Here is a 22,395-nt window from a genome sequence, read left to right as displayed (position 1 = left end):
CAAAACCTACAATACGTACAAACACAAAAGAGAAAAAGCAACCCAAACACAACACTAAAGATGGTCATCAAACCACAAGAGAAGAAAACAAAAGAGAAAGGGAAGAAAAAACACCTAGAAAAACAAAGCCAAAACAATTAAGAAAATGGCAATAGGAACATACATACCGGTAATTACCTTAAACGTAAATGGATTAAATGCTCCAACCAAAAGACACAGGCTTGCTGAATGGATACAAAAACAAGACCTGGGTATATGCTGTCTATAAGAGACCCACTTCAGACCTAGGGACACATACAGACTGAAAGTGAGGGGATGGAAAAAGGTATTCCACACAAATGGAAATCAAAAGAAAGCTGGGGTAGCAATACTTGTATCAGACAAAATAGACCTTAAAATAAAGACTGTTTTAAGAGACAAAGAAGGACACTACATAATGATCAAGGGATCAGTCCAAGAAAAAGATATAACAATTGTAAATATATATGCACCTAACATAGGTGCACCTCAATACATAAAGCAAACACTAACAGCCATAAAGGGAGAAATCGACACTAACACAATAATAGTGGAGGACTTTTAACACCCCATTTTCATAATGGACAGATCATCCAGACAGAAAATCAGCAAAGAAACACAGGCCTTAAATGACACATTAGACCGGATGGACTTAATTGATAATTAGAGAGCATTCCATCCAAAAGCAGCAGAATAGGGGACTTCCCTGGTGGTGCAGTGGTTGAGAATCACCTGCCAATGCAGGGAACATGGGTTTAAGCCCTGGTCCGGGAAGATCCCACATGCCGCGGAGCAACTAAGCCCACGAGCCACAACTACAAAGCCCGCGCGCCTAGAGCCCGTGCTCCGCAATGAAGAGAAGCCACCTCAATGAGAAGCCTGTGCACCGCAACAAAGAGTAGCCCCCACTCGCCACAACTAGAGAAAGCCCATGTGCAGCAACGAAGATCTAACACAGCCAAAAATAAATAAATTTATTAAAAAAAAAAAAAAAGCAAAAGCAGCAGAATACACATTCTTCTCAAGGGCACGTGGAATATTCTCCAGAACTGACCATGTGCTGGGTCACAAAATGAGCCTCGGTAAATTTAAGAAAACTGAAATCATACCAAGCATCTTTTCCAACCACATCACTATGAGATTAGAAATCAACTACAAGAAAAAAGCTAAAAAACACAAACACATGGAGGGTAAACAATATGCTACTGAACAACCAATGGATGGATCCCTGGTCAGGAAACTAGGATCTCACATGCCGCCCGGCTTGGCAAAAACAAAACAAAACAAAATAACAACAAAACCTAGAGACAAATGAAAACAAAAGCACAACAATCCAAAACCTATGGGATGCAGCAAAAGCAGTTCTAAGACAGAAGTTTACAGCAATACAATCTTACCTCAGGAAGTAAGAAAAATCCCAAACAACCTAACTTTACACCTAAAGCAACTAGAGAAAGAACAAACAAAAGCTAAAGTTAGTAGAAGGAAAGAAATAAAGATCAGAGCAGAAATGAATGAAATAGAGACAACAGCAAAGATCAATGAAACTAAAAGCTGGTTCTTTGAAAAGGTAAAACTGATAAACCTTTAGCCAGACTTGTCAAGGAAAAAAAGGGAGAGGACTCAAATCAATAAAATTTGAAATGAAACTGGAGAAGTTACAACTGATACCACAGAAATACAAAGGATCATAAGACACTACTACAAGCAACTATATGCCAGTAAAATGGACAACGTGGAAGAAATGGACAAATTCTTCAAAAGGTACAATCTCCCAAGACTGAACCAGGAAGAAATAGAAAATATGAACAGACCAATCACAAGCACCGAAATTGAAACTGTGACTTAAAAACTACCCAAAAACAAACATCCAGGACCAGATGGCTTCACAGACAAATTCTATCAAACATTTAGAGAAGAGGTGACACCTACACTTCTGAAACTGTTCCAAAAAACTGCAGAGGAAGGAAAACTCTGAAACTCATTCTATGAGGGTGATGACCCTTATACCAAAACCAGACAAAGATACCACAAAAAAAGAAAATTACAGGCCAATATCACTGATGAACATAGATGCAAAAATCCTCAACAAAATACTAGCAAATCTGAATCCAATGATACATTAAAAGGATCATACACCACGATCAAGGGGGATTTATCCCAGGGATGCAAGGATTTTTCAGTATCCACAAATCAATCAGTGTGATACACCACATCAACAAACTGAGAAATAAAAACCATGTGATCATCTCAATAGATGGAGAAAAAGCTTTTGACAAAATTCAACACCCATTTATGATAAAAACTCTACAGAGAGTGGGCATAGAGGGAACATACCTCAACATAATAAAGGCTATATATGACAAACGTACAGCTAACATCATACTCAACAAAACAAGGATGTCCACTCTCACCACTTTTATTCAACATAGTTTTGGAAGTCTTAGCTACAGCAATCAAAGAAAAAAAAAAAAGAAATAAAAGGAATCCAAACTGGAAAAGAAGAAGTTAAACTGTCACTGTCTGCAGATGACATGATACTATACATAGAAAATGCTGAAGACTGTACCAGAAAACTACTAGAGCCCATAATCATGAATTCGGTAAAGTTGCAGGTTACAAAATTAATACACAGAAATCTGTTGCATTTCTATACACTAACAACAAAAGATCAGAGAGAGAAATTAAAGAAACAATCCCATTTACCATCACAGCAAAAAGAATAAAATACCTAGGAATAAACCTACCTAAGGAGATAAAACACCTGTACTCTGAAAACTATACTACACTGATGAAAGAAATCGAAGACAACACAACAGATGGAGAGATATACCATGTTCTTGGATAGAATCAATATTGTCAAAATGACTATCCTACCAAAGGCAATCTACAGATTCAATGCAATCCCTAACAAAGTACCAACGGCACTGTTCACAGAACTAGAACAAAAAATTTTAAAGTTTGTATGGAGAAACAAAAGACCCCAAATAGCCAAAGCAATCTTGAGAAAGAAAAATGGAGCTGGAGGAATCAGGCTCCCTGACTTCAGACTATACTACAAAGCTATAGTTAACAAAACAGTATGGTACTGGCACAAAAACAGACATACAGATTAATGGAACAGGATAGAAAGCCCAGAAATAAATCCATGCACCTATGGTCAATTAATCTACAATAAAGGAGGCAAGACTATACGATGGAGGAAAGACAGTCTCTTCAATAAATGGTGCTGGGAAAACTGGACAACTACATGTAAAAAAAAATGAAATTAAAATACTCTAACACCATACACGAAAATAAACTCAAAATGGATTAAAGACCTAAATATAAGACTGAACACCATAAAACTTTTAGAGGAAAACATAGGCAGAACACTCCCTGACATAAATCACAGTCATATCTTTCTCAATCCATCTCCCAGACTAATTGAAATAAAAACAAAAACAAATGGGACCTAATTAAACTCAAAAGCTTTTGCACAGCAAAGGAAACCACAAACAAAATGAAAAGGCAACCCACAGAATGGGAGAAAATATTTACAAATGATGCAACCGACAAGAGGTTAGTCTCCAAACTTTACAAACAGCTCATAGGGCGTAATATCATAAAAACAACCCAATCAAAAAATGGACAGAAGACCTAAACAGACATTTCTCCAAAGAAGATATACAGAAGGCCAAGAGGCACATGAAAAGATGCTCAACATCGCTAATTATTAGAGAATTGCAAATCAAAACTACAATGAGGGGACTTCCCTGGCAGTCCAATGCAGGAGGTACAGGTTCAATCCCTGGTGGGGGAGCTAAGATCCCACACTCCTCGCAGCCAAAAAAACCAAAACATAAAACAGAAGCAATACTGTAACAAATTCAATAAAGATTTTTAAATGGTCCAAATCAAAAAAAAAAAAAGTCTTAAAAAAAAAACTACAATGAGGTATCACCTTAAACCAGTCAAAATGACTATCATCAAAAAATCCACAAACAATAAATGCTGGAGAGGGCGTGTAGAGAAGGGACCCCTCCTACACTGTTGGTGGGAATGTAAATTGGTATAGCCACTGTGGAGAACAGTATGGAGGTTCCTTAAAAAACTGAAAATAAAGCTACCATATGATCCTGCAATCCCATTCCTGGGCATATATCCAGAGAAAAACATGGTCCAAAAGAATACGTGCACCCCAATGTTCACTGCAGCACTGTTTACAATAGCCAAGACATGGAAGCAACCTAAATGTCCACTGACAGATGAATGGATAAAGAACATGTGGTACATATATACAAAGGTGTTATTACTCAGCCAATAAAAAGAATGAAATAATGCAATTTGCAGCAACATGGATGGACCTGGAGATTGTCATACTGAATGAAGTCAGACAGAGAAAGACAAATATCATATGATATCGCTTATATGTGAGGTCGAAAAAAGAAATATACAAATGAAGTTAGGAAATTTGGGATTGATATGTACATACTAGTATATTTAAAATGGATAACCAATAAGGACCTACTGTATAGCACAGGGAACTCTGATCAATATATATCAATATAATAACAACCTAAATGGAGAAGAATTTGAAAAAGAATAAATACATATATACATATAACTTAATCACTACGCTGTACACCTGAAACTAACACAACATTGTTAATCAACTATACTCTAATATAAAATAAAAAGTTAAAAAATAAAAGAAAAAAGAATAGACTCTGAAATGTGGAGCAGAGGTCAATCTCTGCTAAATACTAGAAGAGATTTTTAAACAGCTGCTTTGACAATCATTAGACACTACCACAAGTGTTTCAAACAGGTCATTTAAACAACCCACACTTTATTTTCTAAAAGTTTTTCTGGGCTGGTTAATGTAGCATATTTTCGTATCAGCAAGGTATTCAGTTATGTTTATAACTGGTTAAAGACTGTAGTATCAGGGACTTCCATGGTGGTCCAGTGGTTAAGACTCCGTGCTTCCACTCTAGGGGGCACGGGATCAATCCCTGGTCGGGGAACTAAGATCCTGCATGCGGTGTGGTGCAGACAAGAAAACAAAACAAAACAAAAAACAACAACAAAAAAAGAAAAGCAATGGAGATTTAAATATGAATAAAACTCAATCTCTGCCTTTAAGGAGCTTATGGTCCTATAAAAAAGACAGACATAAACAAATAGATTCAATATACTATTATTAGTAGATGATGCAAAGATGCAGACACATTATACTGAAGACTCGAAGAAGGAAAGACCTGAGCTTTCTTAAACAGAAGTCTCCACTAAAAACGTAACTTCTAAGGTGACATTTGAAAGGTATTTATTATATCAACAAATGTTTATAGAGCAATAATAAAAGCTAATACATGAGTACTTATTACAGATCAGCCACTATGCTAGATCCTAAAGACACACAGTAAATGAAACAGCCAGCATCTCGACCCTCATGGAGTTTATGATTTAATGAAAGAGAGACAAGTGAACAAGTAACATCAAGAAAGCAAGATAAATGCTAGAACAAGAAGTATAGGCTGCAATGGAACACTCAGCAAGAGTACCTAAGGCCATCTAGGTAGGCAGGGAAGGGCTCAGAAAGTGCAGTAACTCATAGAGGGATGAAATGTTCCAAACAGAAGGAAGGTCTACCTACAGATAAAGAATGTAGCTTGTTCAGGAACTGATATTTCACTATACCTTGAACATAGTTTGAGAGGGAAAGTGGTTAGAAATGAGGCTGGAGATTTGAGCCAGCACCAACCAACATTTAAGAGTTTGTACTTATCCTAACAGCTATAATGAGTCATTGAGGTGTTTTCAGCAGGGAAGAGACATAATTACATTTGTGTTAGAGAAAAATCACTTCAGCCACTCTGGGGAAAACAGATTAGAAAAAGTTAAAGAAGTAAGAGAAACCCAGGGTAAGACATGATCTTGGCATGAACTGGGATCTAAGTAGATACATGAAAAGAAGAGGGGCTTCCCTGGTGGCACAGTGGTTGAGAGTGCACCTGCCGATGCAGGGAACACGGGTTCGTGCCCTCGTCCGGGAAGATCCCACATGCCACAGAGCGGCTGGGCCCATGAGCCATGGCCGCTGAGCCTGCGCATCCGGAGCCTGTGCTCCACAACGGGAGAGGCCACAACAGTGAGAGGCCCGCGTACCACAAAAAAAAAAATAAAAAAAAAATAAGAGGATATATTCATGAGCCACCTAACAGGTAGTATCACATTACAATGCAGGGACTGACTCAATATGCGACACAAAAGCATGGGAGAGGTCACATATAGTTTCCAAACTTCTTTAGGCCTCCACATAGATGGCAGTACCACTCAGAAATAGGAAATGTTAGAAAAGAAACAGGCTTTGTTTTATTTTGGGGAGTGAAAGAGGGAGAGAAAGGTTAAGAGGCACTTACTGAACTGAGTGCCTGTGAGACCTACAAACAGAGATGCTGGTAAGTATTCAGATATAAAAATTCAGAGGCAAGGAGAAAGGATTAGGCTGCAAATATTTATGAGTCCTTGTGTAACTGAGGTAAGAGGAAAGAGAATATTCTGTGGAAAGACAAAAGACACATTATAGAATCTAACCTGCTCGGGAAAGCAGTCAAGACGGGATAAAAGGCAGAGAGCAAAATCATAAGAGGGATCTAGGGACTAGAAAACTTGATTAAGTTACAGAACCTGTCTACCTAAGGAATAACTTAATAAGAGGAAAGGAGCTTATGGTTAGAGAATAAAATGTCTGGATTTGTGATTTCAGAAGTAGAGCCATTCTTGGCGATTACAAGGTAAAACGGCCCCGGGAAAGGACTCCTGAAATACAGAGAGGTCACTGGACAAACATGAAATCTGCCAGATGGACAAGAAGGGAGAACCAGGCAGCGAAAAGGTAGGAGACAGCACAGTATTCAGAGAACTTCAAGTAGTCTGACATTTCTAAAACCTGAGTTAAGAGGGATCGAGATGAGGATGGAGGAGGAGGGAAGAGTCAGGTCACATAAGTCATGTCTTTATCTGAAATGTAATTCACTAAGAATGAGAGCTGTCTGCTGAAGGGTCGAAGGGCTGGCAGATTTAAATACCTGAAGGGCTGGTAGATTTTTTAAAATTAGTCCAGTTCTAGGGAATAGGAAATGTGAAAGATACAGGGAAGCAGATTTCAAAACAAAAGAGAATGTCCTAATGACTAATGATTACTTAAATAGGTTGCCTTGAAAATTCTTTACTACTAGATAAGTGTCTAAGCAAAACTCCATGCTGGGACTTCCTTGGTGGTGCAGTGGTTAAGAATCCTCCTGACAATGCAGGGAACACAGGTTTGATCCCTGGTCCGGGAAGATCCCACATGCCGGGGAGCAACTAAGTCCATGCACCACAACTACTGAGCCTGCGCTCTAGAGCCCGTGAGCCACAACTACTGAGCTCGCGTGCCGCAACTACTGAAGCCCGCGCACCTAGAGCCCGTGCTCCGCAAGAAGAGAAGCCACCGTAATGAGAAGCCTGTGCACTGCCACAGAGTAGCCCCTGCTCGCCACATCTAGAGAAAGCCCGCATGCAACTATGAAGACCCAAAGCAGCCAAAAATTTTTCTAAAAAAATTACAAAAATAAAAAACTAATGGACGTACATAAATATTTAAAAAAGAAACAAAAAAAAACCTCAATGCTGATCTACCTGTGATGTTATACAAAGAATCAAACACAGCACCACTAAGTCCTGTCCAACTCCAAGAAATAAGGGGCAGAAAAAAACATCACTCACCTCAGTAACAAAAAAACAACCCAATCCAACTGGGCAGAAGACCTAAATAGACATTTCTCCAAAGAAGATATACAGACTGCCAACAAACAGATGAAAGAATGCTCAACATCATTAATCATTAGAGTAATGCAAATCAAAACTACAATGAAATATCATCTCACACCAGTCAGAATGGCCATCATCAAAAAATCTAGAAATAATAAATGCTGGAAAGGGTGTGGAGAAAAGGGAACACTCTTGCACTGCTGGTGGGAATGTGAATTGGTACAGCCACTATGGAGAACAGTATGGAGGTTCCTTAAAAAACTACAAATAGAACTACCATATGACCCAGCAATCCCACTACTGGGCATATACCCTGAGAAAACCATAATTCAAAAAGAGTCATGTACCAAAATGTTCACTGCAGCTCTATTTACAATAGCCCGGAGATGGAAACAACCTAAGTGTCTATCAACGGATGAATGGATAAAGATGTGGCCATATATACAATGGAGTATTACTCAGCCATAAAAAGAAACAATATTGAGCTATTTGTACTGAGGTGGATAGACCTAGAGTCTGTCATACAGAGTGAAGTAAGTCAGAAAGAGAAAGACAAATACCGTATGCTAACACATATATATGGAATTTAAGAAAAAAAAAAAAGTCATGAAGAACCTAGGGGTAAGACAGGAATAAAGACACAGACCTACTAGAGAATGGACTTGAGGATATGGGAAGCGGGAAGGGTAAGCTGTGACAAAGCGAGAGAGAGGCATGGACATATATACACTACCAAACGTAAGGTAGATAGCTAGTGGGAAGCAGCCGCATAGCACAGGGAGATCAGCTCGGTGCTTTGTGACCGCCTGGAGGGGTGGGATAGGGAGGGTGGGAGGGAGACGCAAGAGGGAAGACATATGGGAACATATGTATATGTATAACTGATTCACTTTGTAATAAAGCAGAAACTAACACACCATTGTAAAGCTATTATACTCCAATAAAGATGTAAAAAATAAATAAATAAATAAACATCACTCACCAATTCTACACCTATTACTCCTGCACCAATGACAACCATCTTTTCTGGAACTTTTTTTAAAGACAAAGCACCTGTAGATGACACTACTGTATCTTCATCAATCTGTAATTTTAAAAAAAGATACAATCAAAATTATTTGGAAAAACCTACTGATTATAAACTGTGATCTCACTCAGTATAATCACTAAAAATACTAAGTCATTTATTTGCTTTGAGCTACTTACAACTTTTATCCATAGACTCAATTTTAACAAAACCCATTAAAAATGCTCACTTAAGGGCTTCCCTGGTGGCGCAGTGGTTGAGAGTCCGCCTGCCGATGCAGGGGACACGGGTTCGTGCCCCGATCCGGGAAGATCCCACATGCCACGGAGCGGCTGGGCCCGTGAGCCATGGCCGCTGAGCCTGTGCGTCCGGAGCCTGTGCTCTGCAGTGGGAGAGGCCACGACAGTGAGAGGCCCGTGTAACGCAAAAAAAAAAAAAAAAAAAAAATGCTCACTTAAAAAAAATGCTCACTTAAAAATTTATCATTCAGCATTTCAAAACAAAATGGTCAATTTCAACTTCATATTGAATTGAAATATATCTTAATATACAGTGTTCTATTTCTGGTCACGATCACTGGAGAATAAAGACAGGCAATTTTCCAAAGCTGAATGACTGTCAACATATAGTACTTCAGTCAGAGACCTGTCATTCAAAGTTCATAAAGAGCATAAAGTCGTTTATAAAACATATTTCTGTAGGAAGGTTGTGACAGTTGTAAAACATGTAAATACCGTAATTCCAGGAAAAGGAGTGACTTCTGAACCTGTGGCTATAAGAATGTTCTTTGTATCAATAACTTGAGTGCTGCCATCGGCTTTCGTAGCGGTGACCTGATTTTTCCCAGTTATCTTTCCATATCCATTTACATGAGCAACCTTTATAAAATAATGTTTATAAATTCACAAAGTTTAAAATAATTTTTTGGAGTAACAAATATGATTAATAAGAAAAAACTATTAAATAATTTATCCAATACAAAATACTTCCCTACTTAGTAATGCTACGTATGGAACAGCAAACGTTTTGTTATATGTATCAGGGAAATCTATTTCAGGTTAACATACTGTTTTAAATTAAATATTCTCCAGCAGCCAAGTTCTAATAACATCACTGTGAGCATAAAGCAATGTTAAGGTGTATATAAAATAAAGCAAAAATTTGAACATTAAACACACTGACCTTATTCTGTTTGAATAAGTGGGCAATTCCACCCGTTAAAGCTTTTACTGCATTACTCTTCTGCTCCATCATCTTCTCTAAATTCAAGCGAACTTCAGACACTGTAATTTGTTAAATAAATCTTTAGTCCATAGCTAAATTCCTGGAGCAATGTGTGATATTTTTCACTAATCAAGGTCTAAAAAACTGCAGCCTAATACTTACAGAACTGTATAAAAGGCAGTATTAAAAATATTTAATCTAATAACTGATACAATACTCGTAGCTGGCAAAAGGCAAACAGCATCCTATCACAATAACAGAACCTATTACACACTGTAAAGAGTCCATCTTCAGGAAAAACCAAGTCCAAAATAAAACATTATACCCATTATGACAATATATTCTCCAAAGACCTTACGATAACTATAAATCTGGAAGAGATTTAAATTTAAGTATTGATAAAAATGACAAAGTAAAACATCACTGGAAATTGCAAACAAAAGGGTAAATTTCATGAAACTACTAAAAATACACATTTGAAAACTTCAAATACAGAAGCTTAATATAAAAGAATTTAATAAACTAGATTTTACTCACTCATTTAATTCAGAAGAAAACTCTGAAGCAACTCAGAAGATAAAGAAACTCAAACTCAACAGAACATTACATGTAATACCTCAGAAATCAGCTCATGCAACCAACACATTATCTTAAAGATGAGGAAAGAGAGGCCCTGAGAGATTTGATTTACCTAAAGTCACAGAGCTAGAACCTGAAGCTTTACCTACAATGCACGTCTTTGACTAACCCTGTCTCTTCTTTCCTTTGTGGGTACAGAAAGTGAGTTTTGATTTTACTTTTCATCTAGCTTAATATATTTGCTTTAATGTATATACATCACTCCTATACCTTCCTGCCTGCCTACACTACAGCCCAATCTTTCAGAAACCTACCGCTACAAAGAAATAAATGAAGGAAAATCAATTAACACACTCCCCCTTCAACCAAGGTGTGTTTTGGCCCCTCCTAGAAGGAAGATATATCTATATCTCTATATATTTCTATATCTATATCTATATATTATATATATCTGTAAACAACAATAACTGGAGAAGAAGGATGAAATGAAAACAGTCCAAAAAGAATGGCAGGAGGTATGACATAACAAATTAAAACGTTATGAAATGTCCTTCTTTTCCACTATGCTGCATCCTTCCCCCTCTCCCTGCATCTCTTTCCACTACCAACAACTTAAGGAGACTTTGCTTCCTTCACCATTATTTGCCCATGGCACTCAGGAATCCAGCACCTCCCAATGATCTCTAGGTTTCAGGGAAATAAAAACTGACTCCTCTCTCCCTCCCTCCCTCCCTCTCTCTCTCTCTCACACACACACACACACACGTTAGCAAAGGAACACAAGATGTCATAGTAGGAATATGAATTTAAGCCTTCTTTCTTAAATAAATCTTCTCACATTAAGATCTTTTTCTTACTCTTCCCTCACTGAACATATATTACACACTCATGAGACACAAGTCAAGTTAAGCCAGAAGAGTCAAGTTAAGTGATAATATTGCTAAATATGAAAGGTATACATACTTTCAATTCCTCTAGATGCAAAATCTTTTCCATGGGCCATATGGTAATAATGAGAGTTATTCAATAAAGCCTAAAGGAAATAGACTCAATTATCAAATTTCACAAACTATATATAATCAAAAACCACTTACAAAATGACATTCTCTACGTGAAATAGCATATAGGACTACACCAATTCAGTTTCTGTTCTTACATAATTAATCTAAGACAAACAATAACGACTTAAACGTTCAACAAACAAGAATGAAAAAAACTACTTTCTTTAAAAGCAATGAATTAAATACACACTTCAGAAAGGCAGGTTAAAAAAGCAGTCATATTTTCATATATAAAGGGCCTAAAAGAAGAATTTACTACCTATTATCTGTTTCACTGTAAAGGAAAGCTAAAAAGAAAAAAGGTGGAACATCAGAATCTGTCATCAAAGCCTAGCTCAAAGGCTAGGCATTCTGAGACAAGGAAGGTATTTCAGGAACATATGGCAGACTGATGACAGTACTCTTAAGTTTTAACAAGGGAAAAACGTGTTTTTATCATCCCTGGTTTATTTTTTAATAACTGTATTAGTTTAATATTCTAATCTCAATATATCCTTCTAGCTGGTGGCTAATGAAAAAATTTCTGCACTGCACAAAACATATGCTCACCTTAGAAGGAATACAACCAACGTTCAAGCATGTTCCACCGAGTGTCTCATTTTTCTCAACGCAGACGGCCTACAACCAAAGAAAACATTATTTACTGCACATAACCTGCAATGTTTCGGTTCACTAAAATTCCAAATGTATCTGTCTTAATTCTTCTACAAAACATGCTACTGAAGCTGTGTTTGTGAGAATGAAATAGACTCCTTTATAATTTATTATTTGAATAATACTAACCCAAAAGCAAATTATTCTAAAAGATATTTTTGTTTAACAACCAAATACATGTTTTTGGCTCTATTACTATATCTTCCAAAGTGTGATTAGAAGCCAAAACAAAAAAGTATTGGGGGGAGGGGAAAAATAATGACTTCACTTTGCATTTCATGAAAATACTACAATCAAATAAACTCTCTCTCTTCATTAGTCTCAGGCCTAAATATAATTTATAGAATTAAGAAAGTATTTACCATTATTAATTACCTGCAAAGTACTTTGTGAATGTGATCAACTCTTGCCAAATGAAAAGGAATCAACACGTAGTCTGAGCCTAAACCTTACCTTGAAGCCTAACTGGGCAGCTTTAATAGCAGCAACATATCCTCCAGGACCAGAACCTATCACTGTTACATCAGCATCAACTACAATAAAAGCAAATTGATACAAAACAATAAATTGCTTAATATTGACCAAAAACAGTACATTAAAAAAAAATCTTACATTTTATACCTCCAAGAAAGTACAAATAATCAGCATTTTCTACACAGTACTATTCATTCCTAGGTACCTGATGTTCTTTGACATAACTGAAAATGGCACAGATTTTTAAATTTTGTTTTCTATTTATTCATTACAGCATACAAAAATATAACTGAGTTTTGTACCCACTGACCTTGCTAAATTCCATAGTTTCATAACAGACAGGCATTTACTAACACATCTGTATGAAGGAAAGAGCCTGAGCTTTGGATTCTGACATAGCTGGCTTCAAATCTCAGCTCCTGTCACTTATTAGTTGTGTGACTAAGTGACCTCACTTTTCCTGTCATATAGGAACAATAACACTGTCTTAAATGATTGATGTTTGGATTAAATAAGATAATTTTGTATAATACTTTAGTTCTCTCAATAAATTTAAGACTGATTATATCCTTTTCAGGTACTTAACTTCTAAGATATCAGGGGGAAAACTCTGCTTCCCTATAATGCATGGCAAATACGTTTTGAACTTTATTTGAATAACGATACATTTTGTATAGTTTAAGATAATAGGCTAAACAGAACTCAATGAACTATTCTGGACATTTATCATATAAAGATAAGAAGCTGAAAATTAACTTTGATCAGCAGCCTGAGGAATATAATAATTATGATACAAATATAAAATTAAGTCCAATTATTCCCATTCTCCTCAATCCAACATCAAATAAATCAACAATAACTGTTAAGAGTTAGAGACAGTCTCCCTTCTCCACCCCCCCAACTGTCATTGCAACCTAGCATTTAGCAGTTTTTAACACACTTTCACATATATTATCATGTTTTTCCCAGAACTTCCTAGGAGGAAGGTGAGGATGGCATATATCCGATATATCACAGATAAAAAACACTGGGTTCAGAGAGGTCAATTAACTTGCCCAAGGTCATCTAGCAATCGTGTGGCAGAGACAAAATTAAGTTTTCTGTCTCTCCTTCCAGTGGTATTTCCATTATTCAAACTACTCCATTCCTCCGTTTCACCCATCCCCAAGGGCAATAATCAAGCTTTATGATAACTAGCTATCTGACCTTAGATGAGTAATTTAACCTGCTTCAGCCTCAGTTTACTCATCTGCAAAATAAACAGTACAAGAAAATCTACCTCATAGGGCTGTAATACAGAATAAATAATGTATGCAAATAGCTTAGCATAGTACCTGGAACGTACATAGTAAGTATTCACTGTATAGTAACTATATTCTGACCTACAAAGACAGCAATTTTAATTTATCATCATCCCTCCCCCACAAAACCCACACCTCCTAGGGGATGGGAGTGTAGTATCATTCAAAAGACCTTTGCTGGCCTGAACAGAATCAAATAACCTCTATGATGGACGACAACTAACAAGTTAGCCAACCCAGTTATCCACAAAATCTAAGGTTCGTCCTACTGAATAAATCATAGTACTGATTCTCCTTGGTTATGTCAGATGATAATTAGGATTACTCAATACATGAAAAAAATATAGCTGGTCCAATACATGATAAAAGTATTGCTTCAATTTCTACTGATCCATTTATGCTTTTTGGCCACAATGCTTGGTTCACTCATTCACGTTCAGAATTAAGTATGTAATAAAATGTATTTCTATTTTCAAATCTTGAACCATATCAGGACCTAAACAATATCCCTTAGTTTGGGTCCTAATTTTTAATTTCACAGTAATCTAAATACAAGCTCCAAAACATGTTTCTTTGCTGATTTTTTAAACATTTTTTTGGTTATAATATACATGTTTGTTGATTAAACACAAAAAAGCCAAAATACTTGCATTTTATTTCCCAATTTACTGTGTCATCTTAGGTCTTTTTAAAAACCGTAGAAAATACCAAGAAATAGTTCGCCTTGCACTGAAGATACTAAGTGCACCATTCCATCAGAATCCCACTAAAGTGCTAGGGGGCACAAAGATGAAGGGAAAAGGAAGTCTTCATCTGAAGATTTGTCAACTGGAAGTATAGAAGGGTATGATCCAATGCAAAGGTTCAAAAATAAGCTATTATTTAGGGGAAGTACACCAATGTCTGCAATTTACCTTGAAACGCATCAGAAAAGTAAGAAGAATGAATGGATACGTATATGGATGAACAGATATGTGATAATGTAAGTATAGTAAAATGTGAAGAATCCATAGGTATTCACTGTAAAATTCTTGCAACTTTTCTAAATGTCTGAAATTTTTCATAATAAAATACTGGAAAAACAAACCAGCTAGCTTTCACCTTTACCAAAGGCTGCTTGTAAGTAACAGTTTACAATACCTGATTCTGACTCACCATCTCCTTGTCAAGAAGCATTTCTCAATTTTAAAGTAGTTTTAAAAATCAGGGTATAGAAAAGTAGTTAAACCAAATACATTAATTTAGGGAACACTTAATATATAATTTTACAAAACTAGCATCAGCCTTTAAAAGTGAAAAAGAAAAACTGAAAAGGATATACAAATTGATAGCATAAGAGAACGATGACTAAGCCAAAATGGCAAAAGACAGCTGGATAGCAATCTTCATTTCAGGTGGCAGTAAAATGCCAGGAGAAAGCTATCGGGTTGATACTTTAAGAAATACTGGGGTACACTAAGAGGTGACTGACTTAATTAGTCAAAGCCATGAAATGAACCGAAAGAAAAAGCAGGAAGAACTGCTCTACAAGTTACTCTACAAATGTTACTTATTATATCATTATGAGGAAACTAAGGATACCACATTATCAAGGCTACCACTGAAATAAAGGTGTCCAGTTACAAACCAACTGTAATCATCAACAAATTACAACACATGTTTTAGGAAGTCAGTCGGCAATATTATCTGCCACTTGGATAATTTACATGCCAGGCAGTGAGCTAAATGCTTCCTGTTGTCTTATTTAAGCCTCGGAACATATCTGTTACACAGTTATTATTGCCATTTAACAGGGAGAAAATAAGGCTTGAGGGTAACGAAACAACCTATATAAGGTTGCACAATTAGTAACTGATCCAGCCAGGATTCAAGCCATATTCTTTAGATTCTGAAGCCTATGCTCCTACACCATTATGCCTCTCAAACACTCAGATGATCCCATAATCTCCAGGTCAATCAGGAACTCCAACTAAAATGACACGAAGCTCTTCATTATCAGAATGAAATCAAATTTCATGAATGCCTACCCTATGAGGAAATCATCACTACCTTCAAAAACTTTATGTTATAGTTAGGGGAAATAGGCACATATCAAAATGTAGATAAATCAAGATTATTTTTAAAACAAACAAAAAAAGGAATAGGAAAAGAAATATAAGGCAGTAATTATTAATTACCAATTTCACTAAATGAGTGTAAGAGCTACTTGTTGTAATGTTTATTTGTTGTTTTGTTGATGGGGGGTGGGGGGGTCTGTTTTAAAATCATCAATAGCCTGGGACTTCCCTGGCGGTCCAGTGGTTAAGACTCTGCACTTCCACTGCAGGGGGCACTGGTTCAATCCCTGGTCGGAGAACTAAGATCCCACATGTTGCGTGGTGCAGCCAAAAAAAAAAAAAAAAAAAACCACACCCAAAAAACAAAACAAAAACTACAATAAAATAATCAATAGCCTTAATCTTCAGTCTATTTCCATAGTCACATCCTCTACCTGTGATCACCCTAAACAGTTCAGCTTCAAAGAAAATCTTGAATTCTAATACTTTTACTTTCTGATGATAAACCTACAACCCTCTAGTCCATAACGAAAGAGAAACACAGTAAAAGAAGAAAGGATTTGAAGTTAAACAAACCTGAGTTCAAATATGAGCTCTACCATCTCTTAAATTCTTCGGAAAATTATTTAATCTCTCTGCGCTTCGATGCAACATAGGCATAACAGTGACAGTAATATCTACATCCCGGGTAGAGAGGTGAGAGATAAGGTATGTCAAGATCCTGGGAGAATGCCAGGTACACACTGGGCACTCAACACGTTTCTTCCCTTCTCAGATCCTCCTCCCAATTTTGGTCCTGCAGCCTCCAGTCCCCATCCCCACCCTCCTCAGCTACCACGATGTTACCTCCTGCCAAAACCCAACTAGGACTTTATTCTCTTGCTCCTCGTTGGTTTCCCTGCCTCTTGGTAGATAAAATCCAAGTTCCTATATACACATCTAAATCTCTTAGATAGCTATTTCTCCAGCCTCATCTTCCACCACATTCTGCTTATCAACCAATATCATGCAGTTTAAGCTTCAGCAATAATGAATTACTGGTACCTTACACGCACAGAATTGGGCTGGTCCACCCACATACATTCTGGCCCATCTACCTAGAAATAAATACTGACAGCAAGTATTTCACATTACAGACACAATTCTAAGCTCTTGGGCTACCAATGAACAACAGAGCCCTGGTTCTTACAGTCTAACGAGAGAAAAAGTTATTACAATAAAAACTCTGATCTGCAACCAAAACGAGCTTTAAAAACAACTCTGATTATATCATGTCCCTGCTTAAAACACTTCAACGACCTCCAATTGCCCTTAAAATAAAGAGTTAGGGTCTTCTGTAACCTGGAGAAGTCAACCGTCAACACATTTCAGCCACACTGGTCCTTTTCGGGCTCCTCAAATGCACTATGCTCCTTCTCGCATCGAAATATTCCCACATACACGTCTTTCTGCCTGGAACACCTCCTCCCATACCCACTCCCACCCCAACCCTTTTCAGATATCATCATTTCCTTAGAAAATAACTGTGGCCATTCCTGATCCATATACAGATATCATAACTCCCAATGCTCAGTTGGGAGCACTGGGACTCAGTGGAGTCCTTATCACAATTATTTGTTGGATGTTTATATTCCCCAGTGGACTGTAAACTATACAGCTGCATCTTGTCTGTCCTGTTCACTGTTGTATCCCAGCAACTAGTCCAATAACTAGCACACAGCAGATACTCCATATCTGTTGAAATAACGAATGAATAAATTAACATAGCAAATGTGACTGATGAAGGGCTGTAAGTCTATTCCTGTCACGAAACAGGTCATATCAACAACAACACACAATACTTTTCAAATCTTGATGAATTTGGTTCATATTCAAACACCTCCCAGATGCTGTAACAGGGACTGTATCATAATACGCTTGAACTCCTCAAGTTGGTCAAGCAATACTCATGTAACGAGGCAAGCCAAACAAAACAAGGATAAAGAGCGTAAGTTCTAGAGTCAGAAGAATTTTCCCAGCTCTGTCATTTCCTAGCTAAGCTCTCTCGACTCAGCTCCTGCATTCACTAAATGGGGAAAATAGCAGCACACACCTGGTAGGAGAGCCACAAGGATTAAAGACTGTGCCTGAGACAGAGTAAGCCCTCAATGCATCAGTTAATATCACTGTTGCTGCTGGGTACTCACTGTGTACCAGGCATCACACTGGATGCTTGTGATGGAGCGTAACTAAAACAGACATGGCCCCAGAGTTTATTCAGTAAATATGCACTGAGTACCTACTGTACCATTTTTGGTGCCGAACAGTCACAAATCAGTCCTTGCCCTAATGAAGTGTGCACTCTTGAGGAAAGTACAGACATTAAATAAACACCTCAGACAAATATAAGTATGTACATAAAACACTTCTTACTTCATGCAACCAAAGACTTTATGCACGGAATCTACATGGGTACTAAGGGATTTATAACTTACTCGATGTCAAGGGATCACTAAATTATTGGATTCATGAGTGCTCAGTTATCCCCGTAACATTACAATCTAAGTTCCTGCCCAGGGACTGCCTGGCAAATAGAAGGTACTGAATAAATCCTCCTTGAATATGTAATACCAAAGGTGCAGAATGAACCATGAAAAGTCCTTACTTGCATGCTCTGGAAGAGAAAATCTAATATTTCTCCTGCTGAGCTGAGAAGAATAAGTAATAACCCCATTTAACAAAAGAGACAAAGAGGGGCTTCCCTGGTGGCGCAGTGGTTGAGAGTCTGCCTGCCGATGCAGGGGACACGGGTTCGTGCCCCGGTCCGGGAAGATCCCACATGCCGCGGAGTGGCTGCGCCCGTGAGCCATGGCCACTGAGCCTGCGCGTCCGGAGCCTGTGCTCCGCAACGGGAGAGGTCACAACAGTGAGAGGCCCGCGTACCGCAAAAAAAAAAAAAACAGACAATTTCAAATACTCCACAGTCTTGGTAATGGGAGGCCAAAGTATCTTACTATAAACCCATTAACTCCCTGTTTTAAATACTTTAAAAGATAAAGTACATATCCTTTACAGAAACTTCAAAAATATAGAAAAGTATAAAGAAAAAAGCATTCATAGTCCATAGCTTCCTTTCAGGGTACATTCTTCTAGTCTTTAAAACGTGCTTTTGATAAGCCCACCAAGATTTTCATTCAGCATGGAAAAAGATTTCTCACAATTCTAAACAGTGTTAAGCGACTAACACACTCAATCTTACCCAGTGGACAGAATTAAGTTTTTTGGGGTTTTTTTTGACCACACAGCACAGCAGGCAGGATCTTAGTTCCCCTACCAGGGATCAAAACCCATGCTCCCTGCAGTGGAAGTGCCTAACTTTTTAAGTGTAAACATATAAAATCGCTCCTCTGTCCAACACCCTTCAGTGGTTTCCCCTCACACTTGGGAGTAAAATCCTGGCGGGCCTTATAAAACCCTCCATATCTGATCCCTGCCTAACTCTCTGATTTTATACTCTATGGGTCTCTGCTCTACCCACACCAGCCTTCTTGCAATTCCTTAAACCTCACAACTGAATTCTCACCTCAGACCCTTCTCACTGCTGTTTCCCTCTGCCTGAAATAAACTTCTCACTCCCTCACTTTACTCAGGCCCTTACACAGAAAAGCCCTGACGCCCTATCTAAAATAGCCTCCTTACCTCCCAATTACCAGCTTTCGTTTTCAAAGACCTCCCCAAATATTTCCCTGTTACTTGTGTACTGTTTGTCTTTTACCCCCAGACTATAAGTTCCATAACAGTAGGGCTTTGCCTCATTCACCACCCAGAACACACTAGATGCTCAATAAACATTTAAGTGAATAAACATATGAACAAATGAATTCTATGACCGATTACTTTATTATTAGTGACTCTACCATTCACTTGCTTTTACATTTAAACACAAAGGAAATATGACTTAATATAAGGAAAACCTGTTTTACTAAGTACTTACTTGGTTGATCTGCATAAGTTCTCAGTGGCACTGCAGAAACTCCTTGCAGACCATGAGATATTCGATTGAAATGGCCTCTCTGAAACAAAGAAAAGAAATGTTCCTATTATGTAAAGTATGATTTCAAAATATAGAACTCCTGAACGTCCTTGAAAACAATGAGTTAAGGCAAATGTATCAAGCAATGATTATTAATGTATCTTCCATTGCCACAGAGGTTACACATCAATTTCTCCTCTTCTGTAAAAACAGTCAGCTTACCACACTTTTCATTATGAACAGTCAACATCCCATTTCACATTTAACCTAACTAAAACATGTTACTCAATGGTGTTAAGTTTTATTAAATTTTCAGGAAACATGGCTAACTTTTGGTGCCAGGGATCATTTTAATGTCATAACTAAAGCGTTCAAAGTTCTAGCTTAAGTACTTGGGTAATTTCATTATGCAATCCTTTTACACGTGATCCATGTACAACCTATGAAGATGTACCTGAACCGTCCAACAGGAATAGAAAATGAGACAAAATACCTTAGAAAAATGCACCAAGTAATGTACTCATATTCAAGAGCTACTACGGTTTTACAAACTGCATCATAATCTCCACAACAACCTCTAAATGTGGATGGCTACTATTTCCTAAGAACAGTGAGACACAAAGGAACAAAGCAAATAGCTCCTATCACAGAAGGCAAATGGGAAGCAGTGACAAAACCTACACTGAGCTAGTAACGTTGTCTATTTCAAGGCAATTCTTGCACCTGAGGTCAGGACAGCGGTCCAAAGAACAGCAGAATAAATATCAGTCCTGAGTTTTAGTCCCAGCTCTGCCTTTCACTAAAAGTACAACTCCTAGCATGTTACATTAACTTCGGAAAACATAAGCTACTCATCTTTGAAACAAAGGAGTCTGACTACTGTATTATTTTTAAGGTCTGCATCAATATTGTAACCAGGCACCATCCCACATATATACACTTTGGCTGTATTCGGTACATAAATGAAAAAGGAAAGCTTTCCTGAGAATAACCTGTTACAATTAAAAATACGAGCTTCTAAGAGGGAAGTCAATGCACACTAGCTTAAAACTGCAAACACTGAAGGGACCTTCGAGGAATTCCTAGGGCTACGTGTTAGGGCTGACTCGGTCTGGGTCTTTCAAGCGGTGGCCCAAGATTACCTGTCCACTACAGAAAAGCCACTCGGGGCCGGGCCGACGATGAGCAAAAGTTATGAAAAAGAGTCGACCATATGGGGCAAGGTAGACTCATACTTCCTCCGCCAAGGGGGCAAGGCCTACGTGCGACCGCCAGGCCCCACGGCCCAGGCTTGGGAGGGAACTGTGTGTGACTGCTGGCCGTCATACAACCGGCGGGGCCTCTCCACCGCCCAGGCCTCTGCCTCCGAACCGCTGCCCGGTCTGAGCCGGTTCAGGGGTGGAGCCGCAGCTGGTCCCGGCCTAGCCGCCGGCGTCTCCCACCCCCACCACTTAGGCCGCGTCCCGGACCCCGTCACCGGACCTCTCTGTGCCTCGGGCTCAGCACGACCCCACCCAGTCAGCCCTCACCTTAGCCAAAGAACGGTACACACGACTCCAGCTCTGCATCTTGCCGCTGGACTTTCCTTTCCGCCAAAAGCTTTCACCTCCACTAAGCTTCTCCGCCGCCTCGCCAAGGTCTCCCCGCGCTGCGCATGCACGAGCGCGGCCTACGTCATCGGTCGGGCGCCGCGCGATTGGCCCGCGCCGTGCGGACCAGACAGGCTCGGCGTCGTACACTGTCGTAAGAAGCGGAGTGCTTTGGGGCAGCGGGGAATGAGGGACCGTTCTAGGGGAATGAAAGTGTCGGGAGTTGCAATGTGATCTTATAGAATACTTGAAAGGCGTTTGCTATCGTAAAGCTATCGTTTGCTTAAAGCACACTACAAAAAGTAAAGTTTCACCAGTTCTTGATGCTGCTAGGCTGAGGAATCTCAGCACTTTCCCGGCACTATCTCACTTTATCCCTAACTATAGGAAGGATTCTGAGTATTTCTACTTCTTGGATGAGGCCCTGAGAGGTTAAACAACACCCCCAAGGTCTCACCAAGGACAGATAGCTGCAGCCCTGAAGTCAAAGCCTTTAGTCTTAATTACTGCTTTATAATCTCTCCCTCAGTTCAAATGCCGTGTAAGAGATGGGGTCAAAGACTGTGGTATCACCGGCATCCTGCTCTAAGTAACTAAGCTAA

The 22,395-nt window shown here is 38.5% G+C and overlaps 1 protein-coding gene across 5 annotated transcripts in view; it reads right to left on the bottom strand.

Moving 5' to 3' along the window:
- The window catches only part of DLD (dihydrolipoamide dehydrogenase), a 50,058-nt gene extending 28,180 nt beyond the window's left edge, over nucleotides 1-21,878 (bottom strand). For all 5 annotated transcript variants that reach the window (XR_004486425.2, XM_049714918.1, XM_049714919.1 and 2 more), the window contains exons 1-8: nucleotides 21,734-21,878; nucleotides 20,166-20,244; nucleotides 12,814-12,893; nucleotides 12,256-12,324; nucleotides 11,609-11,678; nucleotides 10,025-10,125; nucleotides 9,577-9,720; nucleotides 8,798-8,899 (exon numbers count right to left, since the gene is read on the bottom strand). Coding sequence is in view for 4 of the 5 variants with exons in the window: in XM_049714918.1 (XP_049570875.1) it covers nucleotides 8,798-8,899; nucleotides 9,577-9,720; nucleotides 10,025-10,125; nucleotides 11,609-11,678; nucleotides 12,256-12,324; nucleotides 12,814-12,893; nucleotides 20,166-20,244; nucleotides 21,734-21,772 (684 nt within the window). In the remaining variant the exon portion in view is untranslated. The remainder of the gene's footprint in view (nucleotides 1-8,797; nucleotides 8,900-9,576; nucleotides 9,721-10,024; nucleotides 10,126-11,608; nucleotides 11,679-12,255; nucleotides 12,325-12,813; nucleotides 12,894-20,165; nucleotides 20,245-21,733) is intronic.
- Nucleotides 21,879-22,395: the final 517 nt, after the last annotated feature.

Source organism: Orcinus orca, chromosome 9 (genome assembly GCF_937001465.1).
Source record: "Orcinus orca chromosome 9, mOrcOrc1.1, whole genome shotgun sequence".
Taxonomy (NCBI): domain Eukaryota; kingdom Metazoa; phylum Chordata; class Mammalia; order Artiodactyla; family Delphinidae; genus Orcinus; species Orcinus orca.
Note: the sequence above shows the minus strand (reverse complement) of the source record. Positions and strands in the feature narration are given on the sequence as shown.